Below are 16,205 nucleotides of genomic sequence, written 5' to 3'. Positions count from 1 at the left end.
TGGCAACGAGCGAGACACAGCCGGTTGGTGCTCACAAGGACATTGGTAGATCTGACTGAGGGCCAGGTCGGCTAGGCCTTCCCAGGTGACAGGAGCCCAGTGCCGGCCTTGGTGCACACAGCGTGTCCTTGTGCTTTCTCAGGAGAGCTTCACTGGGGACACTCTGTGATGTTTCTGCAGGGTCATTTGGTAATGTGTTCAGGAGCCAAAAAATATGCATAATATTCAGTCTTACAATTACATTTTTTGAATTTATCTCAAGGAAATCCCAGGGATCTGTGTGAAGCTGCACATGCTGCTGCTGCTCAGTGCGGGACTGTTTATAATATTTGTAACTCAAATGTCCAGAAGAACTGTACACTCTGTGCATGTTTTCAGTAAGTTCGTATTTGTAAGAAAAAGTGGGTGTGTTGAGAGACAAATTTTTGTGTACATTTACCTGGAAACAAGCAGTAGTACACATATGCATGCATGAAGTGGTGTTTTCCTGAGTGTTAAGATTGTGAATGTTTTATTATGATCATTTCTACTTTTTCTATTGAAAATACTTTGTGTAATTAAAACATGAAGATGGAGCTACCATCAAAATGGTGAGCAATAGAGCACTGTTCCTCCTGGGGTGGCCTGGTGGGCCTGAGGGACTCAGGTGGTGATGAGGAGTGGCCTTGAGTCCCTTTCCTTTCCATGGGACAGTGGGGACGAGAGCTAGAGGGATGAGGCAGGTTAAGTGTGTGCCTACCTCCCTGTGGCTGGAGCACTGTTGTGGCCACCCTGGGACCCCCCTGAGCCTGGTGTCGCCCTGGCTTGCTGGTCCCAGCCTAGGGAATGGGCCCCTATGGGCAGAGGGTGAGGTGGCTGTGCTGGCACTGCAGCTCAGGCACACACACACTGGAGTGTTCCCATGGGTGATCAGGTTGGATGGAGCCTTGAAATTAAGTCAGTGATGTAATTTTTATAATCTTTCTGTTTCACTTTAAAACAAAAATCTTTGCACACCTGGTCCAAGTTTTCTCCCCTTTCTTCCTGTTGCTGCCATGATGAAAGCAGAAGGGACCACCCTCCAGGGAGAGCAGCAGGAAGGGAGGTGCGGGTAGGGGCCCTGGGTCAGCAGGGGCGGTCAGTCCGGAGGTGTACCCCCATTTATTCCTCGTTCTGGAAGAGATTTCTAGTCACATGCATGTGGCTCCTGTGCCACATGTATCATGAGGTGCCCAGGTGGGTTTGGATTTGGATGAGGGCATCTTTGAGGATGCAGGGGCTTCGTCATACCCTGTGGGCCCCGTGTACACCCCTGGGGCAGATGTGGCCTCTAACGGGAGGGTACATGGATCTCTCAGCCGGGGAGGAAAGCAGATTGCAGACTTGCCGAAGTGGGAGCTGTCTGCTCTTGTGTTTTCTTTAGGGGCAGGAGAATTTTGCCCAGCAGTCCATCGTGGCTCCCTCCACACCACTGACCCTTACGTGTCCAAGGTTGGAGCCCTGGCAGGTAAAGGGTGAGCAAGGTGCAGTTGCCTGTGAGCAGCCGTGGAGGGGCCTTTCCTGTTGTACACTTCCTGTGAGAGTCTCAGACCCCTTGCAGACTCTGGACATCACTTCCTAGAGGGGTCTGGGCTCCTTTAGTCCTGTGAGTAAAGCTTTGGTTTTGATGACTGTCTCAGGGAAAGGTGGAAAGGTGCTTGGTGGCAGTGAACTTCCTGCTGCAGAAGTGGGTGTGACCCCAATGCTGGAGAATGGGCTGCGAGCTGAGTTTCCCACACCTGCATGAGTGAGCGCCATGGTCCTCCACAGAGCGTCCTGCTGTCACTTTGGTTTGTGTTAACTTTGACACCTTTCTTGTTTCTTACTCTGCTTTCCTGCATGGAGCACACAGCCCTGGCTCCCTTTCAGTCTGCATGGCAGACACCTGGCCTCTGCAGGTCCAGTTCATTCTGTGTCCCCTTTCAGTCGTCCCTATGTTGCCGTCAGGTGACTGAGGGTGAAGGTCGGCCTTGGCAGCCCAGTGGAAAGTCCCTTGACTCCTGGCCGTCAGTGGCAGGTCTCCAGCCTTTGGGAGGAGGAAACTTCTATTTAACAAAGAAATGGAATTGACTTTGCCACACACAGCCAGAGCGATGATTTGTAGAGCCAACCTGCTGAGACATTCAAAGCATCAGTCGTAGGGTCAGGACCGCCAGGTGAGGTGTGGCTCCACCTGCAGCAGCCTGGGGCAGGTTGCCTAGCCTCTGGCTTTAGCATCCCCTTCTGTGAAATGGGGAAAGTGATGGGACCTGGCTTTGTAGGGTGGTTGTGAGGACCTACAGGGGTTTTTGCAAAATACTTAGCCCAGGGCTGACTAAAAGATTCAGAGACGCTGGGCATGGTGGCACACACCTGTAGTTCCAGGTACTCGAGAGGCCGAGGCGGGAGGATCACTTGAGCCCAGGAATTAAAGTCCAGCCTGGGCAACATAGTGAGACCTTATTTCTTAATAAAAAAAGGTAAAAGCTTTGGTAATAGTTTTAAACATATATTTTGTTCATTACATCTCCTTCTGTACATTCTACATTTTGTCAGAACAAAGTAAGAGAAAGAGTGGCAGGGCTTTGTGTGTATGTGGTTTCAGAGCTGCTGACCTCTAGGATGGGGTCCCGCTACATTTACTCTTCTGAGGCCTCCGGAGCTGGCATTGGCTGCCCTGTGCCATACCCTGTGCTATGTGCAGTGCTTGTGGACCTGCCCTGCCTGCGTGCTGCCCCGTCCTGTCCCCCCAGGCAGTTCCTGCACCTCCTGCCGTGTGGATGCTGGCCGTTGCTGTCTGACTCGCATTCTTGGAGACACTGACCCAGGCTCCTCTCAGCGCTTCCAGCCAGGTTTGGCAGTGGGAACATTAGGGGGAGACTAGAGGGTGTGTGGCGAGAGGCAGGGCCTCACTTGCTCTGCTTCCGTGGGAGTTTCATGGCGATGGCCGTCTACCCTCATGGCTGTGGCCCCAGTTCTTCCTGGGTGGCCCCTGCTGTAGTTCTGCTATACGCTGTCCCTGTTCTGGACTCTGGTGATGCCACACCTTCCCTAGTCCCTCCAGCCCTAGGGGTGGCAGCCCCACGACGTGCTGGTCTCTGGTGCTTGCTTCTTAGTGCATGGCCGTGCCATGCCCTGGTGCCTGCCTGGGATGTCTGTGTGGAATGCCCAGAGTGTTCTAGGCAGGGTTCCCTCTGTGATCAGCTCCTCAAGGGTGGTGTCTGTGTCACAGACACTTTGGGGTCCTGTCAGTGGCCTCTCGAGGCTCCCAGGGTACCCTGTACTTTCTCACCCCTTGTTGCTCATCTGTTGTGGGTTTGTCTGTGTGCTGCAAAATGCACGGCTATACTAAGCGCACCAGCCAGCAGCTGTGAGCTCCATGTGCAGGGCCACCATCGTGGCCGAGCACCTGCCGCGTGGTGAAGATGCAGTACATACTTGTTGAATGGATGATGAAACTTGCGCAGACCTCAAATAAAAGCTAATAATTTAATGTATAAAGCTAACATACCCTGGTTCTAAAACTTGACAAAGGTGTGATAACTATTGAAGACATACGGTGTGCCCTGCACAGTTCTAAGCCCAGCACATCTACATCTATTACCCCATTAGTCCTCGCAACAATCCTGTGAGGTGTAGGTCCTCGTGTCCCCACCTTTCTGGATGAGAAAGCTGAGGCAGGGAGAGTTCAGCCAGGGCTGCATAGCTGGTAGGGGCAGGGGCAGCGGCAGGATTGAACCCAAGGCCGGCTGCCCTCAGAGCTGTTACTGAGCCTGTTGGCCACATGGTATGCAGGAACACTGTGTCTCACCTCCAGCAGGTGAAGCAGGCATGGGAATCCCAAGTGAAATACCAGCACGTGGACAGCGGGCGAGGGTGATGTGGGGCGAGGCAGCCTGTCAGCATGATTTGCCACAGCAAATGCCACAAGAGACGTGCAGGGTCCACAGAGGCCGAACAGGGCAGTTGATGACATTCATCACCTGCTACTGATTTGAAAACATCACAAATATGAATCAACTAGGAACCCAGATTTCCCTAATACTAGAGAGCAGCCAGCTGTCAGTGGCATTTTCAGTGGAGAGATGTTGGCATCCCCCCAAAGCTGGAGGAATAGTAAACCAAACCAGTGGCGCAATCTATTTGACTTTTATGGAAGTCTCTGTTTTTAAAGAAGCAGAATCAAATAGAAAGGAGAGAATGATGATTACTTAATGACTTTCTAAGTCATTACTAATTACTTTCTAAGTCATTGTCAGGCTTAGAAAACCCAGGGGAATCAACTCAAGCAATTAGAAATAAGAAGGATCAATAGATAGCTAATTGCACAGTACATATTTGTATATATAAAATTAATAGATTTTCAAATAAGAATAATTGTGAGAAACTGACCTTATTCATGACAGTAAAAGTAATAAAATATGCCAGGCTCATTCATGACAAGTGTGCTCTGAATGGGTAAGGTCCTGTGTAGGGTCTGCCAGCTAGAGATGCCCAATTCTTGTTCACTTACATACTTCATTCAGTTCCTGTAAAATCCCAGAGTAACTTAAACACCTGTCCACTTTAAGTTCATCTGGGAAGGTAGCTTGGTGAGAATACCCATGAAGGCTGTGAGATGGGAGGAGGCAGTCGGGTACTCAGGGCCTGCCAGATGCCCTGGAGGAGAAAATGCCCCTGCAGAACAAAGGACCTGTCGTGTGAGCAGCACATCCCTAAGTAAAGGGTGAGCACTCAGCACAGGCAGGGCTGGTCATGTGGGTTTACTCTGGAAGAGACCATTGTGGGTTCCTTATGCTTTCTCCCCTGTAGCTTCACCACCCAAGAAAAACTACTTACAGTGTTTCAGTGTTAAACTGAATGAAACCTACACAAATGTGAAACGTGAAACCTACACAAATGACTTGTTTTTGAAAAATGATAAATATTTTTATCTGCTTTTTGTTCTTAATATGAATATTTTTCCTTGTGGATAAGTATATTAACATATCTTTCTAAGAGCTGTGTTGAACTAACCATGTCAGGGACCTAGTGAGTTAAGCCCCAGTGACCTCTGATCTTCCACCCTTGGGAGAATTGGGAAAATAGTCACTTACCTCCTGTTCAAGTGAGGATCTCAGTAGAGGAAGCTCGCGTGACCCCCTGTGGTTATCAAGGGAGGGGCCTGAGCCTCATCTATGCAGATCATTTCTCGGGGCACCTGGCTGGCTCTGAACTCTGTCCTGTGGCAGGCACTGCGGTGCTACTGGTGTGGGGATGGCATGCTGTTTGAGCCAGGCCCAGTGCTGTTGACCTCACCTAATTCTCGTCATGGCACGGTGAGGTGAAAGCAGTGTGGCCATCTCCATTCACCGCAGATGATGGGAGCTGAGTCACATAGCTGGATCGTCCAGCTCCTAAGCCGGGGCCCTTGACCACTTTGCTGTTTATCATCATACCTAGATAGGACTCTTCCTTAAGGAGTCCTTCCTTGCTTCCCAGGAGGTTGCTTGGTGTTGGATTTATACTGCTCCTCTCCCCACTCCTGCAGATTCTCCAGCACAAGCAAGCGTTTTGGATAATGATTGAAAATATTGAAGCAAAATGTAGTTCGGTGTTGTTACCTTGTTCTATAAGGGTTTGTGGTTGTCCATAGTGAGAGAGGAATTTGATTTTTCTTGTGACTGCTTTATTAATTAAATTGATCATATTGCATTTGATGCCATGGCACCCTTTACTAGTGAGGACCCAGGGCTTCATGGTCATCGTGAGGACATGGTGTGGACCCCATTTGTTTGCTCTGGCATGTCTTTAAGCATCCCTAGATAAACATACTTGCTTAGTTAACCCAGGAAGTTTATGATTAACTTTCAGCCATCTTAAATGATCATGACATACCACCAGACTTCAGGGTGTACCGTCAGGGATTCTAGGACAGAACACCCTGCTCAGGCCTGGGGGACAACTCAGCAACTGGGGCTTGGCCCCTCCTCTCCTGGCTGCCCTGTTCTCTCACAGCTGTTGGCCTGGACCCCTGCATCCTTTCCAGGTTCATCTTCCAGGTGCAGTCCTTGCTGGAACGGACTCTCTGAGAAGGGGTGTCCGAGCTCATCTGCGGCAGGTTCTCCCCTTCACCCACAGCTGTCCTTCTGCTTGCCAAGAAATGGGGAGGCTGCAACTCTCCACCAGACTTCTACTGCAATGTGTTGCCTTGGAGTGCACACAAAAACAGGATATCCTTCCAGAGCACCAAACCCAGGGGCAGTTCCAAATACTGGTTTCAGGGAAGCATCCTGTAGAGTAATACCGACATTAAAACTTTCATGAGCCGGGCTCGCCAGCTTACCCTTCCTGTGCAGAGATGTGTCTGGGGGTGGACGCTGAGATGTTCTGCTTGAGGTACATCAGAGAGGGGATGTGGGGCATGGATGGACATCTCTCGTAGAAAGTCCTCACCTTTGCCAGCCCTCTACTGTTGTCAAAGAATGCATTATTTTTAAGGAATGAGCCCTATGTATGTATAAGCGTGAGCAATTCTTTTCAGCTATTGACTTTTTATCCCTAGACGAGTTGTTAGCTGGGAAGAAAAATACCTTCTGATGCAAATTAGTGGTGGTGTTTCTTCTCAGTGTAACTGGTTTCTACAGGACTACCTGAGACACTGAATTAAATGTGCGGATTGAAAAGAAATTGCTGTGATTTTTTTTCATATTGTATGCTGATACAGAAGTTGAAACCAATTTAGCTTGTCCTGAGATATTCTCATTACAGCCTATCTTTTTTCCTGAGTAATACAAGTAAATTGTTAATAAAGATAGAATCATTTTAGCTACTGGTTTAGGTATAAAAGGAAAGTGTAACCATGTCTAGCAACATTAGTGGAATTATTTCTGATTTTGCACCCAATTCTGATTTTTCCATGATTCAAATGGCACATATATGCTAGCACACATTTTGCAAAGGAATATTAGGATTCAGTCATATCTCTTGCTTTGTAGGTAACTTAGAGCGTGGCGTACACATTTCGCATTGAATCATGATAAATGGCTCCGTTTTATCTTGTTTATGTTATAAAACTTGATAATAAATATTTGATATACATCATTTAAAATCTTGCCTGCTTTTAAAAGAAATCTGGAGAGATACACTATTCACTGCCTACCTTAATTTATTCTACAGTGGTTTTCATATTATTATTATTATTTTTTTTTTTGAGAGGGAGTCTCACTCTGTCACCCAGGCTGGAGTGCAGTGGCGTGATCTCGGCTCACTGCAAGCTCTGCCTCCTGGGTTCACGCCATTCTCCTGCCTCAGCCTCCTGAGTAGCTGGGACTACAGGCGCCCGCCACCACCACTGGCTAATTTTTTGTATTTTTAGTAGAGACGAGGTTTCACCGTGTTAGCCAGGATGGTCTCGATCTCCTGACCTCGTAATCTGCCCGCCTTGGCCTCCCAAAGCACTGGGATTACAGGCATGAGCCACTGCGCCCGGCCAATATTTCTAATATAATAACATGTTTCAGTATTTTTATTTGAATTTAAAAATGAAGCCAGGCCTTTTATTAGAAAGCAAACGTAATGCGACTGTTCTGGCTGCAGCACCAGCCCTGCTGCTGGGGCTTCGTGGGCAGGCAGTTCCCCCTCACTTGAATGAACTCAACCTGCAGCTGCAAAGTTGTGATGACACATGAGCATCTTATTTTAAAAAAGTTTTTAATTGACAGGAATAGATGCTGACCATGTCTAATTCTAGCAAGAAGTAATATTTAGACACAAATACATGAACTAACTGGGGAAGAAAACCACCAGTCAGTCCCACTCCTCTTGAAAAGCATTTTCAATATAATTTTGCTTTTAATATCATAATTATCTATCAAAGTTTCTGATATATTTTGTTTTGATTTGTTTTGCATTACTAATAATTGCAGTTGTAACAGTTCAAACCAAAAATGTTAATGCCTAGAAGTTAAATAAAAGTTAAGTTTATGTACATATTGTTATATGCTAGGGTGATAAAAGACTTGAAAGCATAGAAATGCATTCAGGTAAAATTCTGGAGGTAAGTGGGATAGTATATAAGCTCACGGAGGATATAGGCACACTTCATTTTTTGCAGTTGACTTTTTTTTTTGCTTTTTACAAATTGAAGGTTTGTGGCAAACCTGTATCCAGCAAGTCTGTTGGCACCATTTTTCCAACAGCATGTTCTCACTTCATGTCTTTGTCGGTATTTGTTAGCAATAAAGTATTTTTAAATTAAGGTATGCATTGTTTTAGACATAATGTTATTGCAGACTTAATAGACTGCAGTACTAGGAACTGATGTGAAGTTTCCTCAAGGAGGGGTGAGTAAGTTTTGTGCCCCAGGCACCTCTCTTGCCCCAGACCCAGCCCTGCTCTTCTGTCTGAAGCAAGTAGAGCAATTAGAAAAAGAGAAACCAGGCGTGGAGAACAGTCAGAGATGATCCAGAGCGAGGGTTGCTGGGTTTTCTGGAACACTGATGGATGAACAGAAAGGAAGTATTTTGTAATGGAAGTGCATCTCCCTGCAGTGAGGGGGAACTGAATCTGTGTTACCCAGAAACCTCCTGGTTAGCATTTGCACTTCAAAGAAAAAGAGCCCTGAGGCACCCAGAAAAGACAGCAGGCTGTGCCTAAGTACAGAGGACCCAAGGTTTGTGCACCCAGTTGGCTTGCCTGCTGAGTGTGAAGCTCTCCGGGACCCAGGGCACTGCGGAAGACAGGAAGGGATCTGGAGTGAGGTGAGCAGGTCAGGGAGACAGCATATGCAGGGCAAGTCAGCTCTCACCCCATGGGCTGCTCAGAACCTTCCTGTCAAACAGCCTCGTAAAAACAGCCTGCCTTGGGCAGCAGGGTCACCCAATTGAATACTTTTATTAGGAATAACTTATATGATAGTCATTGTACAGTTGTTTTTTTGAAGCCGTTCATAGCTGGATCCCACACATCCAGGCAGGGATGTGTGGGCAGAGCAGTGACAGTGCCTAAACTCCTTGGCACTCGCCAGTCACTGTTCTAAGTTTGATCACATATTTACTATGAAATCCTCTCCAAAACCTTCCGAGGTTGGGACTAGCATTCCCATTTTACAGGTAGAGAATGCTGAGGCCCAGAGCTTGAGTTCCTTGTCCAGATCCCTGGAGCAGAGTGGGTGGCGGGTCAGGGTGAGCCTAGCCGGGGTCTCTGCAGTGCACGCTCTAGGCTACCTTTGGGCCCTTCTGAAGGAGCTCTTGGGTTTGTTATGGGTGTTAAGATTTTTTCTTTTTTCTTTGTGCTTTACTTCATTTCTTAAGAAGCACATATTTGTAAAACCCATGGAGTAGTGACTTGGAAAGGAGCTGGACAGAGGCAGCAGTCCACCCACAGGTGGGGTGTGGAGACCGCCCGCTTCCTTCCTGTTCCATGATGCTGTGGCTCTGGGCTGTTGGCTGTCCTCAGTTGCGCTTGGGATTCCTGCCAGCCAGCAGCTGCTGGAGTTAGAGGATTCTGCTCTCCAAGAATTTGCAGCTTGTGTCTGATTACCGTACCGTCTGGCAAAAAAATACGTATGATGTTTTTACATTTTTAAAATCAAAATCCTGGTGTTTTTTTGTTCGTATGGTTGTTTGTTTCAACCTCTTAACTCTTGATTTTTTTCTGTTGAGTGATTTTACGTCTCTTAGCTGTGCAGAATGACAATTAATGGGAAGGCTGTCTTCCCCATAGTGAGACCTTGGTAAGGGCAGACCTGACTGGTAGATTGTAGATTGGGTGTGCTGGTTTTTATATTTCATTTTAGGAGCCTCACAGTCTACTCAGAGAAAAATAAAAGAAGGCAAAATGAGTCCTCCCCATTTCCATGCAAGCCAGAGCAGTTGGTTGTGTGGGAGCCTCGTGGTGCCCAGCGGAGGACGGCCAGGACCAGCTCCAGCAGCTGGGGTGCAGTGCGGGGCGCAGGGCGTCCAGGTCCAGCTGGTGCAGGTGAGAACTGGCCAGTCACACAGGCCAGCTGTAGGCGGGGTGGGAGGGTCACACAGGTCTGAGCAGTGTGCGGCACGCCGCATCCCCTGCCCATCGCAGCACCCCCTGCCTGCCCCTCGCCCATCCTCCCCTGTAGACTGCCCCAAGTCCTGTCTCCTCACAGCCCAGCTCCTCCCTTTTTCCCAGCCTGTCCTGCATCTGCTCAAGCTCTGAGTGTTGCTGGGACCGTGCATCCACTTCCTGACCCTGTCTGTGCACAGCCCTGCGTCTAGCCCCAGAGTAGCCCGCCTCCCTGCCCGAGGCCCCCAGGGCTGTTTTGTAGCAGGATGAGATCTGTTTGAGGCCACCCTGCCCTTCTTCTGCAGGGCTGGGGCAAAGGGGCTGCGCAGGCCGTCTCAGCCACCCCATTTCTAGGGCGGCCTGCTTGTGGCGCCCTAGCAGCCTTTCTATGCTGAAGGTGGTGGGGGTCTTTTCAGTGTTTTTCTATTTTCTTTCCTACGAAACAGAGCCCCTCCAGGGCAGGCCCAGGCCCCTCCCAGCCTGTCCGGGCCACAGATACCTGCAGCTGTGGCCAGTTTCCAGGAGGTCTTTGAGCACACCTGCTTCAGCAGCCCTGAGCACACCTGCATCTTCAGTCTCAGTTTGAGGGGCTGGAATGGGGAGGGAAGATGATTTGGAAGGATTTGGGGAGAGAAGAGATATACAAGCCGGGGCTGTCTGGGTTTGGCCCAGGTGTGTGCCCCTCTTCACCACTCCACTCTGTAGATTCCCTGTGGCAGGGAATGCGGTTGCAGGCCCCACGGAAGTGCGGAGGGTGGAGCTGATGCTGGCTCTGAGTTGGGAAACAGGCACGTTTGTGGGTTCAGAGTCCTGGGAGAGTCTCGCCAAGGAAACAGGACCAGGCCTGGGGCTCAGAGAGGCAAGAGGAGGGGCAGCCTGGGCAGAGGTGGGCTGGGAAGGGGGCAGGGAGGAGGCTGCGGGCAGCTGGGGGTGGCCCTGTGCTGGTTGGAAGCTAGCGGTGAGCGTCAGGTGGGGGCTGAAGCTTGTCTTAGAGAGGGGCAGGAGCACTGGTCCTTGGTTTCCAGCTTCTGAAGAGGTAAGAACTCCCCAGGAGCAGGGGCAGGGGAGGGGGAGGACCATCCAAGGAAACACTGCCTCAGCTGGCAGGGCAGAGGTACAGAGTCAGGACCAGAGGCTTGGCAATAGGGAGACGGTAGGGAAGCTGGTGCCACTGGCAGAACAGGAGCAAGTAGGGGGTATACTTTTAAGAGATGCCTGATTAAACCTGGGTTTGAGTTCTTTTTCTGTCCCTTACCAGCTAGCGTAGTCTTGGTTACTTAAGCACTCCGGGCCTCAGTTTTGTCATCTATGAAATGGGAACAGTAGTGCAGAGCTTGGCACACAGGAGCTTCTCAAACAGAAGGAATGAGAGGTGCAGAGCAGCAGCACCAGGAGCTCCGCTTCGGGGTGTGAATGGCCATGGGCGGACATGCAGGTGCAGGACAGGCGAAGTGTGGGACAGATGAAGTTTCTAGCCTGGACTGTGAGGGGCCTGGCAGCCTCCCCTCTCAGGAGCCCCTCTGCCTGCCCTGGTCCTTCCAGCTGGCCCGTAGGTAAGCTGGGGCATGCAGGGAAGGCCCTCTGTGGGGCCCGAGGATTTGCTGGAGAGCACTGTGGGTACACAAGGTTGGTGGGGGTACAGGGCATGCCAGGGCACCTGCAAGGAGTTGAGGAGCGTGCCTTAGGAGGGAAATCAGTATTTGGGCTGAGGGGAGGAGCTGGACAGCAGAAGGTTCCAGGCCCAGCAAAAGCTGCTGGGATCAAGGTGACAGAATGAGAACCAGGTGGGAACAGGTAGTACCCAGCCCCCATAAACAATTCCTGCTGGGTCCTCGGGCCTCCCTTGGAATACAGGGGGTGGGCTGGTTCTGCCACGCATTGCAGCTGGAGGAGACTTCTCAGGTGAGACGAGGACCGTTGTTGCACTCTCACAGACATGTGACAGGCCTTTCTGTGTTGCCTTCCCAGGATGACCCCTCCGGCGAAGGTGTCCTGCCCTCGGCCCGTGGCCCAGCCGCCTTCCTCCCCTTCCTCACTGTGGACCTGCCCGTCTACGTCCTCCAGGTCTGGATGCCTTACTGCCCTTTGTTTTTCTTATTGAGACTCGCAGAGCCTTCGACTTCCAGAAGGCTGGCTTCACAGCTGCAGGCTGGTCACTGAGGCCGCGTGGCTTGGGAGGCTCAGTGGGTTGGTTGCCAGGATGTCTTGCTGCCTTCTGGAGAAGGTGGGTGAGTGGAGCTCAGATCTGCAGGACGCTGCAGCTCCTGCTGGTAGGCAAAGCAGGAGAAGTTAATATGCTCTTGAAAGTGTTGTGCCTAGGCATTCCAGTTAATTCTCTGGGAAGAGGGCTGGCCAGGGCCCAGCCTGTGGGAGAATAGACTCGGATGAATTCAGTAGTTTGCTTACATGGTTAAGCTAAGGATGGGTGGCAGTGAATGATTCAGAGTTTGATATGAAATAGCGAAAGCGTATAGCTTATCACATTTCTAACAGTTTGCCTTACGTGTTTATATATTTACAATAGGCCATGCAAATTGTGTTTTAGTTTTTTTGCATTCAAATTGGGCTATTCAGCATTTCCCTCGCAATCAAAACCAAACTTGGACAGAAGCACTGGTGGGAGCAGAGAGCCGGGCACCCAGGCTGCAGAGGGGTGAGCTGGAGGGCGGTTTGGCAGCATGGATCAGAGAACTTCAGAAGTGTCTGCTCCATCCTGCCTGGCAGCCGCCTCCTGGGACTGCTCCTGAAAAAATAAGGTAGTGACATAATCACCGTAGCCCGGAGTCAAATGGTGCAACAGCAGGAACACTTCTTCTAGCAGGAGGAGACAGGCTAGATGGGGCCTCCATAGCCCTGGGCCACATCCTGGTCAGCTGTGAGGGCACAGGCAGACGCCTAATACCTGGGAGAGTGCTCACCGCGTGACAAGTGTGGAGAAAGGGTTGCAGAAGTAAAGGTGATTTTGTTTCTGTAAAAAGGCATATGGGTGTATGAACATGTGAGGGTATACGTCAGTGTGCAGACAGAACAATCTTGAAAAATTTCTAGTACAGTATTGAGTTCATTTTTCCATCAAAGAACATGTGTTTAGAATAAGGGGAGCCTGTAGTTTTGAGTAAGAGAAGTCAGGTGTCTCACCACAGGCCTGGTCAGTGTCCTGCTGTGTGGAGCCACAGAATCCCTCTGCCTCCCCTCCCTCCTCCCTCTTCATGACAGTGCTTGGTTTTGCAGGAGGTGCTCCCCTCATCTGGAGGCCCTGCTGGACCGGAGGCCACCCAGTTCCCAGGAAGCACTATCAACCTGCAGGATCTGCAGTGACGGCAGCCTCGGCCTGGGCAGGCCCAAGGCCACGGTCTAGGACACACCTTCCCTGAGACTCATGACATGAGCCTGGGGAGACCTCATTTGGTTTCCGTTCAGAAGACCAGCGTAGCCCTTTTGAGACTTTTGGGTACATTTATCAAAAATGTCTTCCTTTTGTTTTACCAGGAATGAGTTCGGGCTATACTCTTTGAAACTGCCTTTGTGAGCAAAGTGCTTTGGCAAGGCAAGGGTCTCCCTCAGCAGGGCTAGGTGCACTACAGCCCCTTTCCCCGTGTCCCGTTGGATCTGAGCTGTGTAGCACTTGTTGCATTACAAAGAAAAAGACTTCTGCAGGAAAGAGGGTAGAGAACAGGCTGTCTAGTCAGATGCAACTTGATCTGTGGCAAAACCAAGTGTGGTCTTTCAGCTTCAGTGTGTTAGCATCCCAGCACCTGGGATGGGGTTTGTGGGCAAGTTGGTTTTGCCACACTGTAGGGCCCAGGTGGTCCCGTTGCCACCGTAAAGCCAAATTCTAGCCCAAGTCTGGTAGAGCAGTCGGGCAGCTAGTTTCCGGGGGAGAATGATGTGGTGGGACAGAGGACCTCAGTGGCCTATTATGGAGCCCTCTTCCCAGACTAAATTCATAGCCGAGAGCTCGGGGGGGATGGTAGAGTTAAAATTTAAAATAATTTTCTAAATTCTGTATTTGGATATTAGTGTTTAAGTGGTAATTTGGCAACAGTTTATAAAGTGATGTTCTGAATACCATAAATTATGTGTAGGACTGTGATGGTGCATGTATGTTTTATTATTGAGGTTGACGTGCACATAATACGTCAGTGTATATTTTTACCGAGTGAGGTCTGTCTTGCAAAAGGAGACAGGGTGATCACCTTGCCCATGTTTATTTGTAAGTCTGTCAACTTAGCAATGACACAGGGTCACTCCTAAATGACTTTTTTTTTTTTTTTTTTTGCCTTGTGCCTTTTGAAGTATGTGTTCATTCAGAGGCTGTTTTGATTCTCAGACTGAATCATTCAAACTCTGCCCTGTGTTTGTTTCTTGAATTTGGGGGTGACACCAAGTTTGAGTGAGTCCTCCCTCTGTCTTGTCCCACTCTGAGGTGCTGTCCCCAGGTGCTGTTCCACGTGGAAGAATCCACACCTCGTCGGCAAATGGGTCTTCTCCACAGACCGGCGCTCTGTCACCAACTAAAGGCGAGGGGAGAACTTGCCCACCTGGCAGGCTCTTTAGCCCCTAGGTGGCCCGGAGTCCTCCTCCCTCCATGGGAGGCTTTTGGCCACCGTGGCGGGTGGAGCCGCACCCACCCCTTCTCCATCAGGGAGGAGGGTCTTCCCCCAGGAATGCCCTCTCGGCCTCTATTTTTCTCCCATGTGCCTCGCTGGGAACGTCACCGTGAAGTGACTGGGACTGGCACCCAGTGTTCTGGGCACCAAGGTTCCCTGCCGGTGATGGGCCTAACTCCTAGTGCAAATGAATGAAAGTTTTCTTATAGTCATGCACTGAAGGTTTTTCACCTTGGCTTAATTCAAGTAGCTACATATATGGCATTCAGCCCATTGTTTCTCCTTTAGTTGGTAGTGCTGGCCCTGCCATATACCCAGCTGCCTGCTTGTATTTCTTTGGTCTTTGCACAGAGGCTGATCTCACGCTACACTCAGCGTGGAATTAGCTTTTGTCTCGCAGAGCAGCTGTTTTAGATGGGAACCAAGGTGTCATGCTCTTGCCCTCAAGCATCTGCTTAGGGTTAAATGATGAACCGGCGGGGTGCTGAGATTTGGCAATGGTGGCTGCATCCTTAAGCAGGCCTTCAAGACTCCAGAGAGACATGAATTTATTCAGGTGAGGAAGGGAGCACACAGGAGACAGAGAGGACTCAGTTGGGCCACTTGAGACCCAGCCCAGTCTCTGCTTCCTCTGCCAACATCTTTGCTAAGCCTTCAGCCAGAACAGCTATGGTCTGCGAAGATTAAGTAAAGAAAAATAGCAGCTCCTCCTTCTCCTTGTCCATCAGTGTGTGCTCAGACTGTTGTTTGATCCTGTGGGCTGGGGGTCGTGAGCGGCATACCAGTGTCCTGCCTCTCTGCAGGGGAAACAAGCCCAGTGAGCCTCGCTGCCTAGTGAGCCATATGCCCATATACCCCTGCCCCTGGTGCAGGGAGAGGCCCAGCAGCTCCAGTCAGCTCCAGGCCACTCTGGTCAGCCCTGCAGGCTGAGGGCTGGAGTTAACTCTGAAATAACTGGGGGTGTGAGTCTGCCTGGCATTTATCAAGCCTGGTCTCTGGAGCACCACCTCTTAGATGTGGGGGCAGAGGGACCTGCTTCCTGTTGCCAGGGTCAGAAGGCAGGAAGGGTGGGGGCTTGGGACACAGCAGTAGGGGGACCCCAGTGACGGGCAGTGAGCAGGGCTTGGGGTCTGGCCGGAGTGTGGGTAGGGTGGTGGGACCCTGCTCCTGAGCAGAGTGTACCTGGCTGGGGTGGGTGGGCATGGCTGAACCAGGCTCAGCCTGGCATGGGCCATGGGCTGGCAGCCTGGGGAAGAGCCCCCTGCAGGAAGCAGGTCCTGGGAGAGGCCTTGCTCCGAAGGCAGCCTGTCTCCCTCAGAGCCTCATTGAATGCCTTCAGAGTGGTAGCATCAGGGGCTTGGGCTGCAGGACCTCAGCTGCCATGCTGTCTTGGGACCCCCTCCAGCAGAGACCCCCCAAGGCGACCCTGCCTACCTTCTTCTTGATCTCAGCCTGGGCGCGCGCCTGGGCCCGCTGCAGACGCTCCTCCTGTAGGATCTTTTGCATCTGGAGCTTCTCTTCTCGAAGTCTGGGTGGCAAGAAATGACACTGAAAACTGGGGGGACCTGGAAGGTGTTG

The 16,205-nt window shown here is 50.5% G+C and overlaps 2 protein-coding genes across 16 annotated transcripts in view; one reads left to right on the top strand and one right to left on the bottom strand.

Moving 5' to 3' along the window:
• ZXDC (ZXD family zinc finger C) overlaps positions 1-14,110 on the top strand; it is a 38,379-nt gene extending 24,269 nt beyond the window's left edge. For both annotated transcript variants that reach the window (XM_055383876.2, XM_004036228.5), the window contains 3 exons: positions 9,776-9,957; positions 11,986-12,081; positions 13,249-14,110. In XM_055383876.2, the coding sequence (XP_055239851.2) occupies positions 9,776-9,957; positions 11,986-12,081; positions 13,249-13,335 (365 nt within the window). In that variant the 3' untranslated portion in view covers positions 13,336-14,110. The remainder of the gene's footprint in view (positions 1-9,775; positions 9,958-11,985; positions 12,082-13,248) is intronic.
• A 1,048-nt stretch (positions 14,111-15,158) lies between these two features.
• CFAP100 (cilia and flagella associated protein 100) overlaps positions 15,159-16,205 on the bottom strand; it is a 42,399-nt gene continuing 41,352 nt past the window's right edge. For all 14 annotated transcript variants that reach the window (XM_055383879.2, XM_055383877.2, XM_063704128.1 and 11 more), the window contains 2 exons: positions 16,062-16,155; positions 15,159-15,424 (listed from right to left, as the gene is read on the bottom strand). In XM_055383879.2, coding sequence (XP_055239854.2) covers positions 15,311-15,424; positions 16,062-16,155 — 208 coding nt within the window. In that variant the 3' untranslated portion in view covers positions 15,159-15,310. The remainder of the gene's footprint in view (positions 15,425-16,061; positions 16,156-16,205) is intronic.

The sequence above is a fragment of the Gorilla gorilla genome, chromosome 2, assembly GCF_029281585.2.
Source record: "Gorilla gorilla gorilla isolate KB3781 chromosome 2, NHGRI_mGorGor1-v2.1_pri, whole genome shotgun sequence".
In the NCBI taxonomy this organism is placed as follows: Eukaryota; Metazoa; Chordata; class Mammalia; order Primates; family Hominidae; genus Gorilla; species Gorilla gorilla.
This window is presented reverse-complemented; position numbering and strand designations above follow the sequence as displayed.